Below are 25,632 nucleotides of genomic sequence, written 5' to 3' on the forward strand. Positions count from 1 at the left end.
TCTATCAATCTGTCTGTCTATCTATCTATCTATCTATCTATCTATCTATCTATCTATCTATCTATCTATCTATCTATCTATCTATCTATCTATCTGTCTGTCTGTCTGTCTGTCTGTCTCTCAATCTGTCTGTCTGTCTATCTCTCAATCTGTCTGTCTGTCTGTCTGTCTGTCTATCTCTCAATCTGTCTGTCTGTCTATCTCTCAATCTGTCTGTCTGTCTATCTCTCAATCTGTCTGTCTATCTCTCAATCTGTCTGTCTGTCTGTCTATCTATCTATCTGTCTGTCTGTCTGTCTATCTCTCAATCTGTCTGTCTGTCTGTCTCTCAAATTGTCTGTCTGTCTGTCTATCTCTCAATCTGTCTGTCTGTCTGTCTGTCTATCTCTCAATCTGTCTGTCTGTCTGTCTATCTCTCAATCTGTCTGTCTGTCTATCTCTCAATTTATCTGTCTGTCTATCCATCTCTCAATCTGTCTGTCTATCTATCTGTCTGTCTATCTATCTATCTATCTATCTATCTATCTATCTATCTATCTATCTATCTATCTATCTATCTATCTATCTATCTATCTATCTATCTATCTATCTATCTATCTATCTATCTGTCTGTCTGTCTGTCTGTCTGTCTCTCAATCTGTCTGTCTGTCTATCTCTCAATCTGTCTGTCTGTCTATCTCTCAATCTATCTGTCTGTCTATCCATCTCTCAATCTGTCTGTCTATCAATCTGTCTGTCTATCTATCTATCTATCTATCTATCTATCTATCTATCTATCTATCTATCTATCTATCTATCTATCTATCTATCTATCTATCTATCTATCTATCTATCTATCTATCTATCTATCTATCTATCTATCTATCTGTCTGTCTGTCTGTCTGTCTGTCTATCTGTCTGTCTGTCTGTCCCACAGCAACATTAATATAGCACAGAATAGTGTTCAATGTTTTATAATAATTGTTCAATTTAGTGTGAATTTAATTCCACTTATTTAATATTGGGGCCTCCAAGTAAAAAAAGGGCAACACAATAGTTTTATCATGATGTAATTTAGTTACTATCTGTGAGAAGTAACTAGTCAATGTGCTAAACACTGTCGGCAAGCACACACTAATCTCAGATCAACTTATCCAGATGTTTTAATCTGATTCGCAAACTTGTTCAAAGAACCAAATCAGCTTTCATGATTAAACGATCCAGGATCTGCCAATTAATTTTAGATTGTTTAAGCAATGTATGAAGAACAGACCATAGATGCATGTTGTTGATACAAAACCTGTCAAAATCACACACTTTAACACAGTGCTCTAGTGTACACGCATCCTTAGTGTGTACCTAATGATTCTTATTATACCAAATTATATTAGTTCGCGAGTGATATCCTACATTTCAGGTGCCGCCAGATTTTTTTAGACTTGACTGTAACTTCTGTGATTCTTCTAATAAACTCATCCCAACAAAATCACACTCATTTAAACACAAAAACCAAAATATACAGCAAAAAAACTGAAAAACCCATGTCAAACAAATAAAGAATAAGAGGGTGAAATCCAACTAAAAGAAACGAATGTCCTCGCTTTAGTAAATCTAGACTTCAGCAATGACGACACAGATTGAGGAATACAGCGGAGAGAGACTGACGGATTAAACTACACTTCACCAGGACAAACACCCAACGCCGCTCACATACTGCATATAATTACATGAGGGGGAAAAAAGACAAAATCATACGGGGAAAAGTTATCGACATGTAGACTAGATAGTGTGCTTCCTTATTAGTCGGAAAAGGGAAGAAGTAACATGCAAATGTATGTAAATCCCATGTAAATCAGATCCTCCATTAAATAAACAAAGCAAACTCTAGGACATTTTAGGGTGTGTTCACACTTGGCATGTTTGGTGTATTCAAATAGCAGGTCATATGTAGTATTTTAAAATGTGCTAATATTGTGTTTTCTTATTTATGATTAATATCAAGTCCCATACAACATGTCTAAATGCATTAACAGTCAGAAAACATCGTGATTTTGTCAGTATATTATGTTTAATATGAAACTTTTGCAGTGATTTTAATACGATTCATTTGAATCAATTCAGGGCTTCAGGTATGTAAGCCCCTCCCCCTTCTATAAGACAGCTGTGCTCTGATTGGTCAGCTGGTCAAGCCTGTTTTAATGGATTTAAGGGTGTTTACATGTCTTGGGAGGTGGGGATTATGCAAATGAGTTACTTTGGTTATGTTGACAGAGATCAGCAGCAGACCAATTGTTTGGGAAAACACAAACTGACTCCTTCAAATGAGTCGACTATCGAAAATCTGTATTTATCAGGCACTATTTTTATTAAAAACGTTCCAGATTGTTTACACTGCAGTACATCTACACCATAAACTACAGATATTTTTTGACAAACCCATATGACCTGCGCTTTTAAGCTAATTAATGTGCTATTGCTTTGTTAATGTGATTCTTTTGTCTCAGCTGGACTCTACATTAACTAGAGCTGGTTAATAAGTCTCCGATGTTTCCAATTAATACAAGGGCACATGCTGTACTGTATGCAATAATGTAAAGAACGCTGATTTTCACTCATCTGAAACAGAGGAGGATCTCATCACATCTTTATCAAACGCTCGCCGCAGCCATCAAACAGATATCAGCTCAAATGATCTGAGCTTCGATATAAAACGCCTTGTAAAACGTTTCACCGTTCACTGCTTACTGTAAACGTGAGTTAATCATCCATATCTGCTCACATACTCTGATGCAGTCATGTCAAGATAAAGGACTTCCATTGCAGATTTCATTGGGAAAGCAGTAACTAACCCTCCTGTTGACTTATGGGTTAAAAAATGACCCAGGCAACACTTTAACAGCAGAATAAAAACTAAATAATGTTTTCTTTATCTTGAAGTTTGGTGATTAAAATGACCTTAAAATTAGAAAAAAAACTATAATTTTCTATTTTTAGATTTTCATGAAGGCTAAACACATATTTAGGGTACAGCGGTTGTTCTTTGGGTCAATTTTGGGCCTCGAGCTATGAAAAAACATTTTTACACCACAAAAAGTACAAGAAAACACACACTCACAAACACACACGCACTCACAAACACACACACACACGCAATACAAATCTGCAACACACACACAAACACACAATCAAAATTTGCAAAACACACACATAGGCAAACACACACTCACAAACACAAACACACACACACACACACACACACACACACATGCAATACGAATCTGCAACACACACACACACAATCAAAATTTGCAAAACACACACATAGGCAAACAAACACTCACAAACACACACACACACGCAATACAAATCTGCAACACACACACAAACACACAATCAAAATTTGCAAAACACACACATAGGCAAACACACACTCACAAACACAAACACACACACACACACACACACACACATGCAATACGAATCTGCAACACACACACACACAATCAAAATTTGCAAAACACACACATAGGCAAACACACACACTCACAAACACAAACACACACACACAAACACACACACACAATACGAATCTGCAACACACACACACACAATCAAAATGTGCAATACACACACATAGGCAAACACACACACTCACAAACACAAACACACACACACAAACACACACACACACACACACACACACACGCAATACGAATCTGCAACACACACACACAATCAAAATTTGCAAAACACACACATAGGCAAACACACACTCACAAACACAAACACACACACACACACACACACACACACACACACACAATACGAATCTGCAACACACACACACAATCAAAATTTGCAATACACACACATAGGCAAACACACACTCACAAACAAACACACATAATAAGGATCTGCAAAACACACATCCACAAACACACACAGGCAAACAAACACTCACAAACACAAACACACACACGCAATACGAATCTGCAACACACACACACACACACACACACACACAATCAAAATTTGCAAAACACACACATAGGCAAACACACACTCACAAACACAAACACACACACACAAACACATGCAATACGAATCTGCAACACACACAATCAAAATTAGCAAAACACACACATAGGCAAACACACACTCACAAACACAAACACAAACACAAACACACACACATAATACGAATCTGCAAAACACAAATGCAAACACTCACAAACACGCAGAATACGAATCTGCAAAACACACACTGGCAAAAGACACATACGGGCAAAACACACACTCACAAACACACACTCAAACACACACACACTATATGAATCTGCAAAGCACACACACACACACACACACAAACACACACATGCAAAACACACACACACACACACACACACACACACACGCACACACAATATGAATCTGCAAAAAACACACACGCAAGCACAAACACGCAAAGCACACTCACAAACACACACACTCTCTCACACACACAGGCTCACTTTGACCCGAAGGCGAACAGTATACACTGAATTAAAGGCAACAGGAGGGTTTAAGACACATTTGTTTTGGTGTTTGCTTTCCCACCGCATTTCTCACTTGCCTCAAAGGATCTCTCAAAGTTCTGGAACTCCTTCAGTCGGTCCTGAAACCCCTCAGCGAGAGCGCCTCCTGCAAACACACACACACACATCTATATTAAGTATGTTATTTTAATATAGTCAGTCGTGAATTGAGGTGGGCCGGTCTAAGGCTTGAAACTCTAGGGCTGAAAAGGAGTCCCACTCCGGCCCTGTATCTTATTAAACCAAGTTAACCATGTTCTAACTTAATTTGATAAATTATGCAAGCTCTTTTAAGTCAGTTTAACATAACATAAGTTCAATGGACTCATAAGGTTAAATTAATTCAGCTTTAAAATTTAAGACAACCAGGATTTTTTTTCAGTGTACAGGGAAAATCCCCGCCCACTTCTGCTACACAGGCTGTTCAGCTCTGTTAATATGCAAAACTGTAAGCCAATCAGAGCAGTGGGTGTGTACTTCTGCCTCTACAGTTGGCCCCGCCCACTCAAACAGAGCACGAGGGTCAAAAACAGCACAAAAAAACTGTCAACAGCTACGTTTCCATCCACATATTTTTATGCACAGTTTGGATATGCGCATAAATAAAACACCAAAATGCTCATAAATTTGGAAAATGCGCATAAAAGCATATGTGCATAACTGAGTAGGATAAACTTTTAATTCGATAAGAAATGATGCACAAACTACAATGAAAACACTTTTACTGAACAAATTCCAGAATGTGCATTAAAAAAGGTCATGTGACTTTATTTTAAGAGATCATGTGATGATAAACATGTGTGTAAATGGACAAACCATCAGGCTGAGCACACTGTAAACCATCTGAACTGTTGATTTGCTCATTCTAAAACACCTTAACCATCTCAGTATTAGTGTCATTATATTATTAATGACTCCAGATATCAAGAGCGTCTGTCTGTGCTCTGCATCTCATGCCTTCAAACTCCACCGCACATTCATTGTATGTCAGGACTGCCTTCTGAGGCGCAAGTCATTTAATAATAAGGGTGTCAAGATCCTCAAAATCCTCGATTCGATTACATTTTCGATTCTAAAGTCACGATTCGATTTTCGATTATGAATAATTAATTAATTAATGATCAATTAATTATTTGTAGCCTACCGTTTAAACTACCTGACCTGCATGGTCTTTGTTTTACCCATAAACAAATCATACAGTAAATGAATAAAGGTAAATTACACACATAATTACCACCTGTCAATCACGTTTCCTGCGGGACTCGTGAATAGGCAGTGATCTGTGTCGTTATAATGGCGTCGGTAAAAAAGACGCACAACCAACAGGAACCAGCCAACAGTATCTGAGGTGTTCGCTAAAATGACTAAGTACTTGTGTAAATGTAAAAGATGGAAGCAGTCTACTGATCCGCTGACTGCCTTGACCCGCTGTTTCGAGCGCATGACAATGTGTGTGCGCCTGTGCCTGTGTGTCGTGACATGGGGCGTGGCAGCATCGACGATTCTATTTTTTGATTCGATAATCGAAATTGAGCATGAATTTCGATTATTAAATGAGGAAAAGATTCATGAAGCTTCTCCTACCACAGCAAATTCTGCCTTTACTGTTGATATTTGGAGCCAGTTAGTCAGGAAGTGACGATTTTGTTCTCTTTGACGTCTTTTATAGCATATTCCAGTTTTGCGCATAAAGTTAATTCGCATTTTTGGATGTAAACATAGCTAATGACTTCAGAATAGTGATGTTTGTGATGAGAAGTGGACCTCACAGAACAGTACATAATAAAACAATCTCAGATAGTTCATGACCCCTTTAATACAATTCATTTAAATTAGCCATATCTATAATTCCCATCATCTACTAGATGTGATGCTGGCTGTGGCTTGTGAACCCTGGCAGGATCACGCTCTTACCCGTCTCTGGCATACCCTGCGCCCGCTGCATCCGCGAGTTCAGCACCTCCTTCGCCGACACAAAGAAAATGCGGTTCGGTGCCTGAGCGCGATCCACCACCTTCAGCTCCTCCACCAGGAAGTTCACACACCGGTCCGTGTGCTGCTTGCGCACCTGAGAGCATTAAAGGAAACGCATCTGTGATGTCCATAGAGTGTGTAGTGAACTTTCAGCTCAATTACCCCACAGATAATGTTCTCCAGCTCTCTGAAACTGAAACCCTTTCAGGCTTTGATCCTAATTGGGGCGTTTTAGTGACTGTCACTTTAAATGCAAATGAGATTGTGCTCTTTTCAGAAGAGGGCGGAGCTACAAATGCATCAGCACAGCAGCAGATGTAAAACAGGACTAGTGTTGTGAGTGCTGGTCAGGTGTGTGCTTGATGCTTGTGTCAGTCTATGTGGCTCCTGTTGCTGTTCATCTAAAACTCCACATCTATAATCCTCTTAGTCTATGCTGACATCATCTTCAGCAGCTCAAACACTCTAATGGCTAATGCACATAAAATGCTGTTTATGCTAATGAGATGAAGAGATGGGAACTAGTGGGCGGGGCTTTCCCCCTCTGATGACACGTACGAAGAGAGAATGTCAATCAAAATGTTTCTGCATCAAGTCTGATTAGATCAAACACAATTAATAATGTTTATCATCAGAGGCTGATTATATACACACACTGCTGACACACAACTGGGTTTAACCCCTGTATAATGGCCTGTTTCCATTGAGTGGTACGGCACGGTTTGGTATGCTTTTATAGCCGTTTCCACTGTCAAAAGGCGTACCGAACCGAACCGTACCACTTTTTCGGCACCCTTCCGAAAGGGTCCCAAACACAAGAAAGGGTACCAAAAGGCGGAGCTAGACGCGCAGCTGAACGCTATTGGTTTACAGAGATGCGTCATTCGCTTGCGCAACAAGCCAGAATGTAAATAAAGGACCCGCCATGTTTGAAATACACAGCGAGAGATTACAGCGGAATTAAATATACATGGAATAACCAGCCATGGTCAAACAAACCTTGTCGTCGTCTTGATGAACAGACACAAAGCCATGGAGTAGAGCAGAATTACCCTGTGCCTCGTACGTTAGTTTTTTCACGAGCCAGTCTGAAGCCCGAGTGGTTTCGCTTTCTTCCTTGCGCTCGCCGCGCGTCTATATCTGAAATAACAAACTACTTGAACTGATGATAATAACGTGCGCTTGATTATTGACAAGCTTTTGAAACCCGATCCTGTGAGACGCTGACAAACGCAAGAGTGACACATGCAGAAAGAAAAGGACAAACGCGAGAGTGGAGCGCGGAAAAAAAGGAGAAGCCAAGTAGCACGTTATTTCTTCAGCAAACGTGAACAAACTGCCTTGTTTTAATTTTTAGCATCACCTTTTGGACTATTATGAACTGGGAATGATGGAATGACTCTCTAACAGAGGCTTCATGTGCTGCTGAAGATTACAGACACAGATGAGAGGTTTTCACTGACTGTAGGCTATACTTTGTGTTGTTTTGAACCTAATTAAGGACGAAATGTCTGCTGTGTGTATTTCTTCTGTAGTTGGTAACATACCGGAGACTGTAAGGGGCTGTATGTGTTCATATATGTTCATTTATTTAATATAATTACAGACGTTACAGTAGACTATTTCGCACTGATCATTCGTTATTGATCGGCAGTTATAATCAACTCATGTTCATAGAAATGTTAGTAATAAACCTTTATACACAAGTATTTATGTGTGTAACGTGTCTGTTTTGTGAGAAGTGCTTTTCATATATGTGAGTGACTTGTACAGCTTTATTGTCGACATTTCCTCGAGCGAAAAATGACGTTGACTGAAACTGTCATACACCACGCCAACCAAAATACCCTTGGTAGTGGAAACGCAAGCCTGATAAAGGTGACCCGTACCGACCCGAACCGTACCGTACCAGTCAGTGGAAACGAGCCATAAAAGTGCTTTCTGCATAAAAGCTCCCCTTTAAATCTACAACATCCATAGTAATTTAAATAAACTCACGTCCTCCATGTATTCGGGCTCGGCAGCAGAAGCGTCCCAGCGATTGTTCAAGATGAAGATGTTGGGCTTGGAAAGTTTTTCATTGACCTTGTGGAAGAAATGCTTCTCCTTTAAAGAGAAATAATAATGAGGTTGAGGGCCACTAAAGGTTGTGTAGTGGAAACACTCTACTGAACACACACACACACAGTCAGTGTAAATACAACACACAGGTATTCAGTCTTATCTGATCAGCTGTTCAGGAGTAATAAACTAGAGCAGGGGTTCCCAAACTTTTCAGGCCGCGACCCCCAAAATGACAATGCCAGTGACTCGTGACCCCCAATATCCTCTGAGGTGGTTATAAATACAGAAACCTTGCATGCAATGGCACACACACACACACACCAATGGACCCAAGTCTATTCTTCTTTTAATTTTTTTTTATGTATGAGAGCTGTAAATGGGCCACAAAGTTTAACCAGGTGTTATGAAATCTGCTGCATCTGACGCTATTGCTGTGTCTTTAATACAATGCAATTACCCCAGGGGTTGCAATCCAATAGAAGTAGTAACTATAAGCTACTATAGTAACTATATATAGTATAAACGACTATTTTTTTCTTTTCAGAAGGTTATGGATAAAATATGGTAATTCTTATGGTTTAAAAAATATAAATAGATTTTTGGAAACCACCAGGCGACCCCCCTTCATTGTCCCGCGACCCCTCGGGGGGTCCCGACCCCCACTTTGAGAACCATTGAACTAGAGCATTAAATCAGTACTGAGCATGAAGAAATAAAGACAGGACTAAAGGAATGTGCTAAATCAGGCAAGCATCACGTTAAATAAATCAAATAATATTAATTATGTAAAAACAATGATGTCCTTTGCATTGAACTTTTACTGTCTACATTCAAAGATTTTGTTTATGTTCACACAGCTACATTACACATCAACTAAAGTTTAACATATGGTATTGTAGTGGACCAGCCCTTTAAACAGCACTTAGGAACTCTTTTGTAAAGAACAAAAATTAAATTATGTTTAACAAAAAATACTGACTTCAACATCGTCATATTGCATATTGAGTAATGATGTCACATGGCATGAAGTGTGTGCATGTGTGTGTGTGCTAATATGGGTATGTGTAGCAGCGGGAGGGTTTGCTCAGTGTTTGGTTGCATGCCGGTCAGAGGAATGCAGAGCTGCGTTATCCACACACACACACACACACACACACACACACACACACACACACACACACACACACACACACACACACACACACACACACACACACACACACACACACACACACACACACACGCACACGCACACACACGCACACACTGAACTCTGCTTTACCCACTGAGGCATGCATGCTATCCCAGGATGCTTCAGTGCCTCTCTTAGGGCCTCTCTCGGGGGACTTTCGTAAAAAGCTTCAGTATAAATGATATTTTCCAATTCATGTATGACTTTAGGTGACAGTGCTTGACCGTTTCCACATAGTTAATTATTACAGGATTCTGACACCTTTTCCAAAGTCAAATTTCTTTTCAAGCACTCTCCAGGTGCATTTACAGACATTTCTAGCACTATAATGCTGTCCTAGTATTTAAATATTACCTATTTTCAAACATATGCAAACGTTTATACTTATATTTACACATATAATGTGCTATTATGTTATAATATTCTATAGTATATTGTGTTATAATATTTTATTGCGTACAGGTCTCAAACTGGATTCCTCTGCACAGTTAGGATCCAACCCTATCAAACAAAGCTGATTCTAATATTCGAGGCGTTCAAAGAGTCATGGACACCTTCATTATTTGGATTAGCTGTGTTTGGAGCAAAACTGTGCAGAGCTGCAGCCCTCCAGGAATCCAGTTTGAGACGTATGTTCTATAGTATAGTAAGGTATATTAATACATTTACATTTAGTTATTTAGCAGACGCTTTTATCCAAAGCGACTCACAAATGAGGACAAGGAAGCAATTTACACAACTATAAGAGCAACAATGAAGAAGTGCTGTAGGCAAGTTTTAGGTGTGTAAAGAAAGTGTAAGAAGCAAAGGATTAGTAATTTTTTTTTTAAGTTAGTGGAGGAGCCAGAGAGAGAATTGTATATTAGTAAGGAAAGTGAAGACTAAATAGTTGAGTTTTTAGTGGTTTCTTGAAGACCGCGAGTGACTCTGCCGTTCTGATGCAGTTAGGGAGTTCATTCCACCAACTGGGCAGATTGAGCGCGAGAGTTCGGGAAAGTGATTTCTTCCCTCTTTGGGATGGAACCACGAGGCGACGTTCATTCACAGAACGCAAGTTTCTGGAGGGCACATACATCTGCAGAAGTGAGAGCAGATAAGAAGGAGCAAAGCCCGAAGTCGCTTTGTAAGCAAACATCAGAGCTTTGAATTTGATGCGAGCAGCAACTGGCAGCCAGTGCAAACGGATGAGCAGCGGAGTGACATGTGCTCTTTTAGCTTCATTAAAGACCACTCGTGCTGCTGCTTTCTGAAGCAGCTGAAGAGGCTTGATAGAGTTAGCGTTAACTATAAATCTATAGTATAACAGTAAATATTATATTGCAAGAAATATTGTTATGGCAAAACCCAAGAACAATACTGTACTTTTCTCCAGTGTGGTGCAGCACTAGCACACACTCGGATCAGCATAATCCAGTGCACAGCTCACCGTGTTCATTAGTGTGGATTCAGAGTTCGCCACCAACACAAACACATCAGCGTCCAGACAGAACTTATCAATCCAGCTGTCCAGCTCTGTGGTCACGTCAGTTCCAGGACTGAAAGAGAAGTTCAATATATTTTAGTTATTAGAAAATTAGTTATTAGGAAAATATTAGGTTTAAAACTGCTTGGAAAAAAATCTACTTTAAGCAGCACTTATTGTTAACAGAATTAAAATTTAACATGAGAGCAAACCATTTTGACTGTGATTCAAGTATCAACATTCACTATGATACCTAATATTATCTCATATTAGCAGCATTTTGAGAGCACTGAAATGTACCTGTCCACCAGAACCAGGTCGTCTCTGAGCAGAGCACACTTCGTTTTGGGCCAGAAAACTTTGACCAGACAGCCGGCGTCCAGACTCTCGTCCATATGCAGAGCGTGAGCCAGCTGATTTACTGTCTGTGGAGGAAAAACACATCTGACATGATCTTTACAAATGTTAAACAACATGTTTCATTTAGGTTTTTATTGCAGTTTTCAAATTTGTTAACACGTAAAAAATAATAATAATAATAAAGTTTTCAGTTTTAAAACCATGCCTTCTCCACAACACGGTAATCCTTGAATCGGGTTATCGTCCCATGCCTAGTGTTTAGAAAGTAATAAACGTCTCTCGTACCTTGATGCTTTTCTCCTCCTCGGAGCCTTCAGTCTTCAGAAAGGCCTTGTCCTCATCTGTTCCCTCCACACTCAGAAAGCAGTTAGTCGTGTGTCCGATGCCGCTGGGCAGCACACGGTCACGCAGCATAGCGTTGATGACGGTGCTTTTACCATTGCTTGTTCTAGAAAACAGCGAACAGAGGATAATTATAACATTTATTAACTCTCATGTTGACTTATAGGTTACAAATGACCAGGGCACCATATTATATTCGGTCAGACAAAAGCTCACAAACCTTGACTGTATTTAGGGCCCCTTTTATTGACACATTACCTCTGTTAGACTTTAATAATTGATTATTTCATTTAATTATTGTTATTGTTATTGTTTTTGTATGGGTTTTTGTAGTTGTTATTTTGTCTTATTTTTTGTTATTATTTAAAGTCAATGTTTTATCATATTTTTTAAATATAATTATTGTTGACATAAAAAATTACATTATTGTTTTTATTTATTATCACCCTCAACCATTGTGATCTTTATGTAATATCATTATGAGAAACATTTTGTGACAACTATACAATGTATGGATGTGTGGGGGGTTGTTTATTGTATTTTATATTGTTATTATTATTTGTCTTTTGCTAATTGTTTTTTTTTTTCCATCAAATATTTTTTTTATTTTGTATTTTTTGAACACAGAAAAACATGCCGTAGACAATCAGCATATAACAAAATGTGTAGATATACATATATATAACCCAATCTACAAGTTGTTAAATAATAGTATCCATAATAGTGTCAGCCATGACAACAATATTGTCAGTAAAAAGGAAAAACTGAAGAATAATGACAAGGACATACTAACGCAAATAAAAATGACAAATAAAATAAATTAATACATATACATACATATATATAAATACATACATATATATATATACATACATATATATATATATATATATATATATATATATATATATATATATATATATATATATATATATATATATATATATATACACACACACACACACACACACACACATATATATATAAACATACACATATACACATACAAACAAACAAACACACACACACACACACACACACACACACAGTCACTCACACACACACACAGATATACACGCATACAAACACACAGATTTTTAAACATAGAGGTATTTAAAACTGTGTTGAAAAAGGTCTACGACAATGAAAGTTATTAGAAGCCCAAACAGGAAACCTTACATTACCATAAAAAGAGATAAATAAAAAAAAAAAGGAAAATAAAAATAAATTAAATAAAGATAAATAAATAATATAATGATAAAACAAATTGATAATAAATAATAAATGAGGGAAAAAAAAGAACTAGAAGTTCATGCTTTTTGATGTCTCATATATTCAAGTTAGTAAATCTTTAAGTCTGTCCAAAGTTTGCGCCCAAAGTCAGATGGTGTCCTCTCTTGCATCGTGGATGCGAGGAGTGGACATTTCCATATACACAATGTCAATAAAAGTGTGAATCCAAAAATGTCTTTTGCTAATTGTTTAAAAAAATGTCCTGATGGTCATTGTAATCTTACATTCTACATAATATTATGTATATTTCCAATCAACATACTTGTATAGAAAATGACCCAGGCACCATTAAAAGAGCATAAAAAGGTGTTGTACACTCAGAAGCTATGCAAAAATCAGTGTAAATCCGAATTTAATTTAATCAGTCGATGATAGTTGAGATAATCTTTCTGCGATAATGACGTCCCATCTCAATGAACTACTGCTGTAGTAAATGCAGCACGATAAATGACAACAAATAATCATATTTTACTCCAAACTAAGTGGAGATGAGCGATAAAAGCACAAGCAACACAAAACTCACCTGCCGAAGAAAGCCACCTTCATATGTCTGCGAGCCAACACCTCCTGAATGATGGACAGTTTGCTGGTGTACGATTCGATTTCATCCAACTGGTCTTTGTTTGCAATATTCTCCAACGACTCATTGTCACAGGTTTCTGTTGAATTAAGAAAACACACGCAAGGAATAATGTACATCCAGACAGAATAAAGCCTGACGGGTTTATCAGCAGCATTTATATAACACTGAAGGGTTTATTCTGCGATAACAACCAGCTGGATGTACTTTATGCCGATTATTATACACCTGTTTTCCATAAAACTAAACAATTAGATTGTGTGTATCTGCAATAGTCGCATCGTAGGATTAGATTATGTATTAAAGATTCAATATTAAAATAATATAATTTGATGCAACTATTGCAGATACACACATATTATTGTATAGAATTATTTATACAATGATGCCCATGTTATTTTTTATGTTTGATAATTGTTATATTGATGTATTTGATTACTGTTAGACTTCCCAGAAATCCATAAAGCACCGTTTATTTCACTTTTATTTTTGTACTTTCCTATTTATATATGATTGCAAGTTATTATACTTTGTGCAGATGTGACTTGATCACCCCAGTCGATCTAAATTATTGAAATCTCCTCAAATAGACCTACAAATCATCTGGTGAAATTATATTCATATCAGTATATCACAGCAAAACAAAATATTGCAATACCACATGTCACTGCAGCCCTAGTAATAACTATTAGTATCATTTTAATTAAGCATAAAGCTTATGTATTGTTAAACAAGCTTCTAGAGAAGTTTACAAAGAATATGCATGATGTTAATCAACAGAAATTCACATAAATTAAATCAAATTCACCTTTTACAAACTCGCAGCCCTCCTGAACGTAAACTAGGAGCTGCTCGAACACTCCGCTGATCTTCTTCTTGGCCAGAACGAAGCGCTTTAACGGAGAGGGATCTGACTGCTCCATTTCCACACCTGGATAAAGAATATTTGACCAACAATAAGAACTTTTAATTATGTTAACTACATATAAAACCATTAAGAAAGATGTTATTGCTTCAAAAATGCAAGTAAAAAATACAAAAACATTATTTCTGCTAGTTTCAAAAGCAATAACTCTCATTTTCATTTACTTTATGTTGTGTAAAAAGTTATAGACACGAAAATAAATTAAATTATTATACAATTATATAAATATATAAAGTTATAAAAATATTATAAATAGCATTATATAAAAATACTAATAAAAACTTGCATATTAATGACACAAAATAAAACTTTACAATGTCATTATCTTATTTATAGATTGTACTTACTGTTATGTTAATCTTAACTTGAACGCCTTCACATTAGAGCTGACAACTGGGAATAAAACATACAAAACTTTATAATTTTATAAGTGAATAAATAAAAAATCAAACAAACAGACATTGCATAATCATGTTTTTGTGACATGCAATTGTAATGACAGGGTATTATTTAATGTACATCGTAAATACAATTATATATGAATATGACAAACATAACACATAAACTGTTGACACTATTATTATTAATATTTCTATAAAGCCACACAGTAAAAGCTGCAAATAACTCTCTTATAACGTTACAGGAATACAAAAGTGAAAGTAACTCTCCTCATCAAGATTATTCAAATATCATTACACATAAGAATGATTAACAGTCAAAAATATATGAATCGGAGTCAAATAAATACAATTAAATGTGTAACTATACGACCTTTAAAAAAATACTCTACTAGAATGTAAAGAATAAAAATTAGCATTTTAATGAAATTATATTTATTAAACTTGATCTGGTTACCTTAAAACTGTATTTAACTGATGGTGGAAATTAGGAACTGATTAATTTGCTGTTAGTTATTTCATAAATGATTAATAGACTGAATGTAAACTCATCTGACAGTGGTTAAAGTGTCAAATATTTGCAAAGGTGACATGAGCTTTAGCTTTAGCGCACGAGACCCTCGATATACAATCAATATCTGATTAAAACACCCGCTTGCGATATTTATATTGATATGAGCAAATAATAATGACTAAAAACATAAATCATAACTCTTACATGATCAGAATGATGTTAAATCCTATCCTGTCATGACAAACACACCGACTGACTGACAGACAGACAACTCTCGGCTTCACCGCTCAGACTTTTCAAAATAAAAGTCACAGAATAGCGTGCTCATTTTAAAATAAAAGTCATAAGACAACGTGTTTTTTTTTTTACAGTTAGTGTCATTTATTAAATTAATAGTCCGTCCATTAATAGTATAATATGCTGACATAATAGCAGAATTCCATAATGCATTAAAATGAGACTTGATTTTTATTTCCCTTATAAACAAAAGTAGAACTTGTGGATTTTCTGGGGGATTTCCACATGCATCTGTATATTTTATAATAGATTTCGAAATAGTTACACTATTATAAATAAATATAAATATAAACTGATTGAATTATTGCAATTTTTATTCTTTAAAAAAGTTTATTTACAATACATTAGGCGTGTACATTTGTGGAGGGACAGTTAATAAACAAAACCGCTAAAATAAACATAAAACATAGCATACATTTACTTAGCATTAATTATTATTTGACATTCACATGAAATTATAATATTATTATCCCACTAAGGATTTAAGACTTGCGATTTTCCTTCATTAACAACAGAACAAACCATTGCTGTCCAATGAATTACCAGTATCTGTCTAGTCAAATATTATGTGCTGTCATCATAGCAGAAACAACAAATAAATGAGTTATTAAAACTATCATGTTTAGAAATGAGTTTAAACAATCTTCTCTCTATTAAACAGCACTTGGGGAATATTTTTAAAAGAATTAAAACCTTAGATGAGGGCTGATAATTTAGTCTTCAACTGTGTGTATATATAGGTACAGTCAGTATTCCTATATAATGTTCATATATGGTTCCCTCTCAAAGTCCTTCGGTTTGTCATTGATGATATAAAACACGGTGGTGCAGTGGTTAGCACTGTGGCCTCACAGCAAGAAGGTCGCTGGTTTGAGTCCCGACTGGGTCAGTTGGTGTTTCTGTGTGGAGTTTGCATGTTCTCCCCGTGTTGGCGTGGGTTTCCTCCGGGTGCTCTGGTTTCCCCCACAGTCCAAACACATGTAACTGATGAACTAAACTGGCCGTAGTGTATGAGTGTGTATGGGTGTTTCCCAGTACTGGGTTGCAGCTGGAAGGGCATCCGCTGCGTAAACATATGCTGGAAGAGTTGGCGGTTCATTACGCTGTGGCGACCTCTGATAAATAAGGGACTAAGCTAAAGGAAAACGAATGAATGATAGCATGTTGTGATATGTATTTTCAGCCACTAGAGGGCATAACTTAAACGTGTTCTGATGTACAGTATGTGGTTTGTTTTCTAACTTTCAGCTGTTGTTTTACCTGAACATTTTTTTTTGTCTGGCTTTTGCACCTATATATAATTAAATGTAATTAAAGAGCACTTATTATTGTTAGAGTTTTCAGTGTGAACACACTACTTACACTATTTATACTACAGAATGGCGCAGAATAGTGCATAAGTATGTGATTTGGGGCGCCGCGCAGCTACTCACTTGAGTTTTTAATGTCGCTGCTGTTGATGTTATTTGTTAATATTATGCTTTTTACTTTAGCTTTTAAAAAATAATAATAATCATACTAATGATAAATTGATTCTGCTACATTAAATATGATTTATTATACAACATATATTAACACAGTATTACTGCTATGATCAATACATTTATTAGTGTTTATTAATTTTTAATGACAAATATTTTTACATTTCGTATAATTTTAGGATTTTCTGCATTTGTATACATAATAAACAAACACAAACATATACAAACAGATTTTATTTTGGATAAAAATAAAAGTCTACTATATATTTTACTAGTGTACTATATTATTACTAAAAATTAAAGGTTTCTATATATATATAATTTTATTCTATTCTAGTCTATTCTACATCTATTGGATTGTGCTATTAGTTTGGGGCTAATCAGTTTCATGGGTGTAATTCTCCCCGTGAATAAATGAGAAAGTGAAAGCGGTGCAACATCTGAACACAAGCCCCGCCCATTTCAACACACCGCGCCTCTCACGTTTTGTAGCACTTTCCAGTATCTGCAATCTACGGTTTCCACCACACTTCTGATAATACAAGAAAAATGAAATAAATTTGTATACATTTATTTCGCAGTTATTGTGGCAAAAATATCATCTGACGCCCACACAAACTCCGCCCATTCTAACACCCCGCCTATTTAGTCACGCCCCTCGCATTTTGTAGCGCTTTCAGTACCAATAATATACAGCAGTTTCCACACTTTTGAGGATACAAGAAAACATATCCTCAATGTGTTTTTATCTTCTAAGAATTTAGAATAAAGCTATAAAAATAATTGAATGAGTGTGAATCATGACCTTCTGAATGATATGATTAACAAGATTAATGCAACAAAATTTAATTGTGACTGACACACCGGTCAACTGACGCCTCACATAAGTCCCGCCCATACCAACGCCCCACAGATTTAGACACGCCCTCGTGTTTTGTAGCGCTTATAAACAATCTAATCAAGTGGTGCTCGCTGCAGAGCCATTTGAGGAGAGCTGAGCTCCAGAGAGGGGGAGCTTAAGCTTGAGCTCCACCTTTTTTGCACTTCTTTTACGAGTGATGTCACTGGGGGTAGGGTTAGGGGTGGGGTTGGTGTACGCATTAAAACAGCTTACAGGAGGAGGAGCGAGAGCTCATGCTCCCCCTCTCTGGAGCTCACCTCTCCTCAAATGGCTCTGCAGCGAGCACCCTCTCAATCTAATCCGGGTTCCACTTCATAAGAAAACACGAAAACGTGATTAAAATTGTTTAAAAAAGTGACATGGTGGCGCAATGGGTAGTGCTGTAACTTCACAGCAACAAGGTCGAGTCCTGGCAGGGCCAGTTGGCGTTTGTGGAGTTTGCAATATGTGGGTTTCCTCCGGGTGCTCCGCTTTCAGGAGAACCGAATTGGCCGTAGTGTGTGTGTGTGTGAGAGAGAGAGAGAGAGAGAGAGAGAGAGAGAGAGAGAGAGAGAGAGAGAGAGAGAGAGAGAGAGAGAGTATGGGTGTTTCCCAGTACTGGATTGCAGCTGAAAGGGCATCCGCTACGTAAAACATATGCTAGATAAATTAGCGGTTCATTCTGCTGTGGCGACACTGATTAATAAAGGGACTAAGCTCAAAAGAAAATGAATGAATGAATTATATTTGTTTTTGTGGCGGAGCACATATCTGTCAATCATCTGACGTCTCACTTAAATACCTCCCTCTTCAGCGTGCTTAGACACGCCCCTCGCACCCTGTAGGGTTTTCCGTTGGCGTTGTACCACAGCAATTTCCACAGTTTTGATTATTTGTTGTGTTTTTCGACAGCGACATCCCTCAGCTTCATAATGTCTGTTTAACTGAACCGTTGAAGACATTTGCGAGGGAGTTCCCGCGTTTCCTCCAAACAGGAAGTTAGACTGATTTCCTCCTCTGTTTATGTTTTGAGCATTTGAGGACGCGAATTTCTCCATCCGCGATGTTACACAGGACACAAACCCACGGGCTCGTGATATTAATGAGTTTAATCTGCGGTTATTTCTGCTCGGGATGGTTTCAAAACAACGCGAAGAGCAAAAGCACACAGAAGGAACCAGTTTACAAGCACACCGAGGACGAGCTGGACCAGAGCTGCTTATGTCATGTGAGTTTATTTAACGCTACAGTTATTAAAAAACATGTTATAAATGTGTACGTTTCTGTTTTTGATACAGTTGTCATAGTATTTCTGGTATGTTCGACTGTCGCGTGTATATGACGTCATCACGCCCGCTGTTCATTGCGGTTTTCTGCGTTTAGAGCTTCATCTTCAAGTTATGCATGTTTATAATGCTTAATGCGTGTTATTCTTATTTATATTAATTTATTATTTTGTATTGTTGGTGTAGGTGTCGAGTGAACCACCATTTACTCTCACCCTATACTTTTATTAGTTGTTGAACACAGAAAGAAGATATTGTGAAGAATTTTGGGGAAAAAAACAGATATTAAGTCAGTAGGAACATAAATAATGAAGCCAAATGGCTGTTTCCCCCAACATTCTTTAAAATATACACCTTTGTGTTCAACAGGAGTGTAAATAATGACAAAATGTTTATTTTTGGGTGAACTATCCCTTTAAAATCCAGCGAAAAGTATGTAAAATCATATTACAGGTTAATATATTTGTATTTTTCTTAATTTATATTGCAAGTTTAACATACAGAGGTTTATTATTATTATTAAACACACATAATATTAACAAAATCCAAAAATGTGAAAGTATTTTCCATGACGAAGCATATGATACGCAGTTAAACTGCTCATTTAAGCGGAAATGTAGCCTGCAAGATATAGTGACCCATTTAAAATACGTTAAAATGAAAGTTTCTGTTATTCAGCGTGGTGTTATCCCATTGGTCGATTTGTATCGCTGGCGTCAGTGGAGTTTTGGAGTTTGTAGTCTTTCAACCCCTATCAAATCCGTTCGCTTCAACGCTGAGTGCGCTATTAAAGAACTACAGCCGTCGCTTGTAGGCGTGTCTGCGTGACGTGTGTTTGTTTGGAGGCGGGGCGGTGGGGCTGAATTTGCACGCGGTAGTTGCTGGAGTTTGACAGCTCATTTCTAGCAGTTTGAGATACCCTGAGGAGCAATAAAAACCCAGAATGAGTGATGACAGCTGCTGAAACCCGCACGAAGACGCGTCAATACTTTAACAGGAAACAGCTTTCGCTCTTATGAAGAGATGTTCGGGGAAAGATGCAGATTTTGCGAGGCTTCTCTGCTTGCTTTGGGACTTTTTGGACTTTTGCATTCAGAGCAGGTTAGATGTGAATATGTGCTGTTTATGAGGACTCAATTAGTGAATTTGAATGACTAGATAAAATGTAAATTACAGAGTTACTTTTGCCTAATATTAACGACATCTAAAAATAGTTAAGCTATATTTATTCTCTATTTTACGTTATTTATTGTGTCGTTTAATTAAGGATACATCAAACTGTAGACTGATCAGTTTAATGAATTTTTGTTTGCAAAAAGCAAATTCTTTTAAAGAAAATTGACATGATATTGTAATCAATGCTATTCTACATTTAAAAAATAATGTACTAATTTAAAGCGAATACTGTGGTGTTTTTAAACCCTAATATAGTCATTAATACTCTAATATGGTGATTAGAAAGTTGCTAACACAGTAAATCACCCAATACGGTAGTTTTCCACAACTATAGGGTATATTATTCTACAATACACAGCAGTTTAGTGCTGTAAAGACTAAAGTATATCACCGTGTTCATTACAATTTATTAATCGTCAATACTCCAGCATGCCACAACATTCATTAACAAATAGTTATTATATTAAATATTATAACATACACACACAGTAAAGTTCAAAGTAGACTATTTACTATGAAGTACTATAGTATTTGTTTTAAAATCTGGGATGAATTTGTATTATTTTTAAGGGTGTTTTATCAAGCATATACTTTTTAATGTAATTTGATAATTATAATTTTTATTATATTTTTATAATTTTTATTTCTGCAGTTTACAGTTGTTTTGAACTATTTATTTACTATAAATTAGTATTTTTTTCAAATCTGGCATGAAATACTATTATTTTTGAGGGCCTTTATTAAGCTTATTTGAATTAATATGATAATTTTATTGTTAATATAATAATGACGATGATTCTTTTAATTTTCTCTCTGGGTTTTTTGGACTGTTCACTACATTACCATAACATCTTTTCAAATCTGGCATGAAATACTTTTATTTTTAATCACTTTTTATCAAGCATATGACGATTAAAATCGTCATTTTAATGTTAATTTGATAATGATAATTTTGGTGTTATTTTTCTCTCTGCAGTTAACAAGTGTTTTGCACTATTTACTATAAATTAGTATAGTATTTCTTAAAATCTTGGATGAATTAGTATTATTTTTGAAGGTGTTTTATCAAGCATATGCTGATTAAAACGAGGATTTTAATGTTAATTTGATGATGATAAAGATTATGTTAGTTTTTTCTGCAGTTAACAGATGTTTTGGACTATTTACTATAAATTACTATAGTATTTTTATAAAATAATATATAAATTAATATTATTTTTAAGGGTGTTTTATCAAGCATATGCTGATTAAAATGATAACTAAATGATCATTTGCTGTTGATGACGATTGTGTTAATGATTATTTTGGTGGTAATATTCTCTCTGCAGTTAACAGGTGTTTTGTACTGTTAATTTACTATAAATGACTATAGTATTTTTTAAAATCTGTCAATTTGAATTAGTGTTATTTTTGAGGGTGTTTTATCAAGCATATGCTTAATATAAAACGAGGATTTTAATGTTAATTTGATAATGATTGTGTTATTTATTTTCCTCTGCAGTTAACAGCTGTTTTGGACTGTTCAATATGAATTACTATAGTATTTTTAAATATCCGGGATGAATTTGTATTACTTTTGATCACCTTTTATCAACCATATGCTGTTTAAAATGTTATTTGATGATGCTAATGTGTGTGTTTATTTTCTCTCGGCAGCTGACAGGCGTTTTGGACGACTGCTTCTGTGACATCGAGAGCATCGACGTCTTCAACAACTTCAAAATTTACCCACACATTCGCAAACTCACGGAAAGAGACTTTTTCCGATACTACAAGGTGAGTTAATGTCCTGAAGGTTTACACTTTACACAGCTTAACAATGTCAGCTGTGACCTTACTTCACATAATCATACGCAGGAGACCGTTCATGCTGCAATTAGCCAGAGATTAATTACAGGCTGAATATATTAATCTGAGCATCTTGCATTCGTAATCATGGATGTGGTCGACGTGGCATGAGGTCAAAGCCTTGATCATCCAGCTGCCTGTTTCTGTTTTAGTAGTTACTGATAATAAATAACAAACCAGAAGTATTAGCTGCGTCTCAAATGGCACACTATACACTCATGCACTATGCACTTATGCACTTACACACTCAATAGCAGAATAAATGTATGTAGTGGCGTCCCAAATGGAGCACTAATGTTTTTCTAATAAGTGGAAATTCAAATCGTTTCCCAGATGACGTTCGACGGTTGCCAAATCAGTAAAATAAATGACCAAACGATCAAATAATACCTGCCATGAATATAACCGCATTCACCATCGGGAGGCGCTATAATCACTATTGTAGGAGACATTTGCTTTCACCATCCGAAATAAATGAAGTTATCCAACTTGTGCGCCCGATAGCTCCGCCTCTTCCGCTATGTGTGTAGACTTGCGGTGGTTGAGTGCGTGAAGTGTCCATCATTACACACTTCATTTTAGCGGCTGAATGAGTGCATCATTCGGGTAATTAAAGAGCACTTATTATTGTTAGAGTTTTCAGTGTGAGCACACTACTTACACTATTTATACTACAAAATGGCGTAGAATAGTGCATAAGTATGCGATTTGGGACACAGCTACTCACTTGACTTTTTAATGTCGCTGCTGTTGATGTTATTTGTTAATAATATGCATTTTACTTATACGATCATACTAATGAAATATTAATTGTGCTACATTAAATATAATTTATCATACAACATATATTAACACAGTATTGCTACTATGAGCAATGCATTTAATTGTGTTTATTCATCTTTAATGACAAATATTTTTAGATTTTGTAGTATTTTAGGATTTTCTGCATTTGTATACATAATAAACAAAAAAAACACAAACATACAAATAGAGACTTTTATTTTGGATGCAATTACTTATTTGACTGCACTATTTTATATCATAACTTAAATGTTATATATATGTATATATATATACATTTATACAGTTGAAGTCAGAATTATTAGCCCCCCTCAATTATTAGCTCCCCTGTTTGTTTATTTTTTTCTCCAATTTCTGTTTAATGGAGGGAAGATTGTTTCAGCACATTTCTAATCATAATAGTTTTAGAAACCTATTTCTAATAATTGATTTATTTTATCTTTGCCTTGATGACAGTAAATAATATTTTACTTGATCTTTTTCAAGACACTTCTGTACAGCTTAAAGTGACATTTAAAGGCTTCACTAGGGTAATTAGGTTAACTAGGCAGGTTAGGGTAATTAGGCAAGTCATTGTATAACGATGGTTTGTTCTGTAGACTATTGGGAAAAAATTAGCTTAAAGGGGCTATAAATTTTGTCCCAAAAATGTTTTTAAAAAAAATTGATAACGGCTTTTTTTCTAGCCGAAAAAAAACAAATAAGACTTTCTCCAGAAGAACAAATATTATCAGACACACTGTGAACATTTCCTGAATCTGTTCAACATCATTTGGGAAATATTTAAAAAAGAAAAAAAATCAAAAAGGGGCGAATAATTCTGACTTCAACTGTGTACACACACACACACAAACACACACATACACACACATACACACATACACACACACACATACACACACACACAAACACACACACACACACACAAACAAACACACACAAACACACACAAACACACACAAACACACACAAACACACACATACACACACATACACACACACACACATACACACACACACAAACACACACACAAACACACACACACATTTATGCTTTTTTTAAAGCATTATATTCTTTCTATTTTGATAGATTTATTATTGTCTTATTCAGCTAAGAGCTGAATTATGAATCCTGTATTTTTCTGACTGTTTGTCTACAGAAGCTCAGTGTGTTTATTTATTCTGCAGGTGAACCTGAAGCGGCCGTGTCCATTCTGGCCTGATGATAGCCATTGCTCCATTAAAGACTGCCACGTAGAGCCGTGCCCAGAGGTCAACACCAACCCCTTCACAAAACATACGACCTTTTAGTTTTCATACATTTATCAAAAATTATTATTATTATTATCTAAATTAAACTTGCATGCACGATCATTCAAACAGATATTAAGGAGCTTTGTTAAAGATTTTCAAAAACATAATATTGTAGATTTCTTATATGCACCAATTACAAATGAAATCATATCACAAATACAGAATCACATACAAATGGATAACAGAGAAAAACATGTATAAAAACAGTCAGGTAAAAGCCAGGTGTGTGTGTGTGTGTGTGTGTGTGTGTGTGTGTGTGTGTGTGTGTGTGTGTGTGTGTGTGTGTGTGTGTGTGTGTGTGTGTGTGTGTGTGTGTGTGCGCGCGCGTACGTGCGTGTTTTAATGCACTTCCTGAAAACTGGATTTTTCTTAAAATCAATGATTGAACTTGCACTCATGATTATTTACACCTATATTAAGGACATTTTTGAGCATTCACAAAAACATTTGACATCTTAGTTTTAATTACAAAAAAAAAATAAATAAATAAATTTCTAAATTAAACTGTCATGCATGATCATTCACACAGATCTGGAGATTTCCGAGCATTCACACTATTGTCTTTTTTCTTCCAGAGTAAAGTTCCTGTAGGAATCAAATCTGGCAACTACAACAAGGTGAGAATCAGCTAAGTGTGTGTGCGTGTGTGTTGGTTCTCCTGTCAGATTTCAGTGTGTGTGTTTTGCGCTGTTTGTTCAGCTGTCTGACCCACGGGCCGCCTGGTTTTGTTTGTTTAAGGTTTGCAGATTTGTGTAATAGAGCGTGTAAGCTTGAGTCAGCGCTAAAAAGCTGCTATACGTGTCTGATAAACGAAGAGAGGGTATTTTTAGAGAGCTCTGAGCGTTCATATTTCAGAGATAAATCTGCACCGGAGTGCTCTGATTCCACAGAT

General features: G+C 36.2%; 2 protein-coding genes across 7 annotated transcripts in view; one reads left to right on the forward strand and one right to left on the reverse strand.

Moving 5' to 3' along the window:
- Positions 1–15,911, reverse strand: part of mfn1b (mitofusin 1b) — a 31,270-nt gene extending 15,359 nt beyond the window's left edge. Inside the window, exons 1-10 of one of the 2 annotated variants that reach the window (XM_087271933.1) lie at positions 15,862–15,911; positions 15,093–15,138; positions 14,629–14,751; positions 13,764–13,899; positions 11,891–12,053; positions 11,546–11,670; positions 11,210–11,318; positions 8,526–8,633; positions 6,468–6,621; positions 4,592–4,659 (exon numbers count right to left, since the gene is read on the reverse strand). In XM_087271933.1, coding sequence (XP_087128059.1) covers positions 4,592–4,659; positions 6,468–6,621; positions 8,526–8,633; positions 11,210–11,318; positions 11,546–11,670; positions 11,891–12,053; positions 13,764–13,899; positions 14,629–14,743 — 978 coding nt within the window. In that variant the 5' untranslated portion in view covers positions 14,744–14,751; positions 15,093–15,138; positions 15,862–15,911. 2 annotated transcript variants of the gene reach the window in all.
- The window catches only part of ero1b (endoplasmic reticulum oxidoreductase 1 beta), a 78,873-nt gene that overhangs the window by 38,270 nt on the left and 14,971 nt on the right, over positions 1–25,632 (forward strand). For 2 of the 5 annotated variants that reach the window (XM_087272818.1, XM_087272815.1), the window contains exons 1-4: positions 19,138–19,543; positions 22,434–22,553; positions 24,615–24,698; positions 25,316–25,357. The exons of 1 other annotated variant lie outside the window; for it this stretch is intronic. Coding sequence is in view for 2 of the 4 variants with exons in the window: in XM_087272815.1 (XP_087128941.1) it covers positions 19,379–19,543; positions 22,434–22,553; positions 24,615–24,698; positions 25,316–25,357 (411 nt within the window). In the remaining 2 variants the exon portion in view is untranslated. 5 annotated transcript variants of the gene reach the window in all.

This window comes from Danio rerio, chromosome 11, assembly GCF_052040795.2.
Source record: "Danio rerio strain M-AB ecotype USA chromosome 11, GRCz13ab, whole genome shotgun sequence".
Taxonomy (NCBI): Eukaryota; Metazoa; Chordata; class Actinopteri; order Cypriniformes; family Danionidae; genus Danio; species Danio rerio.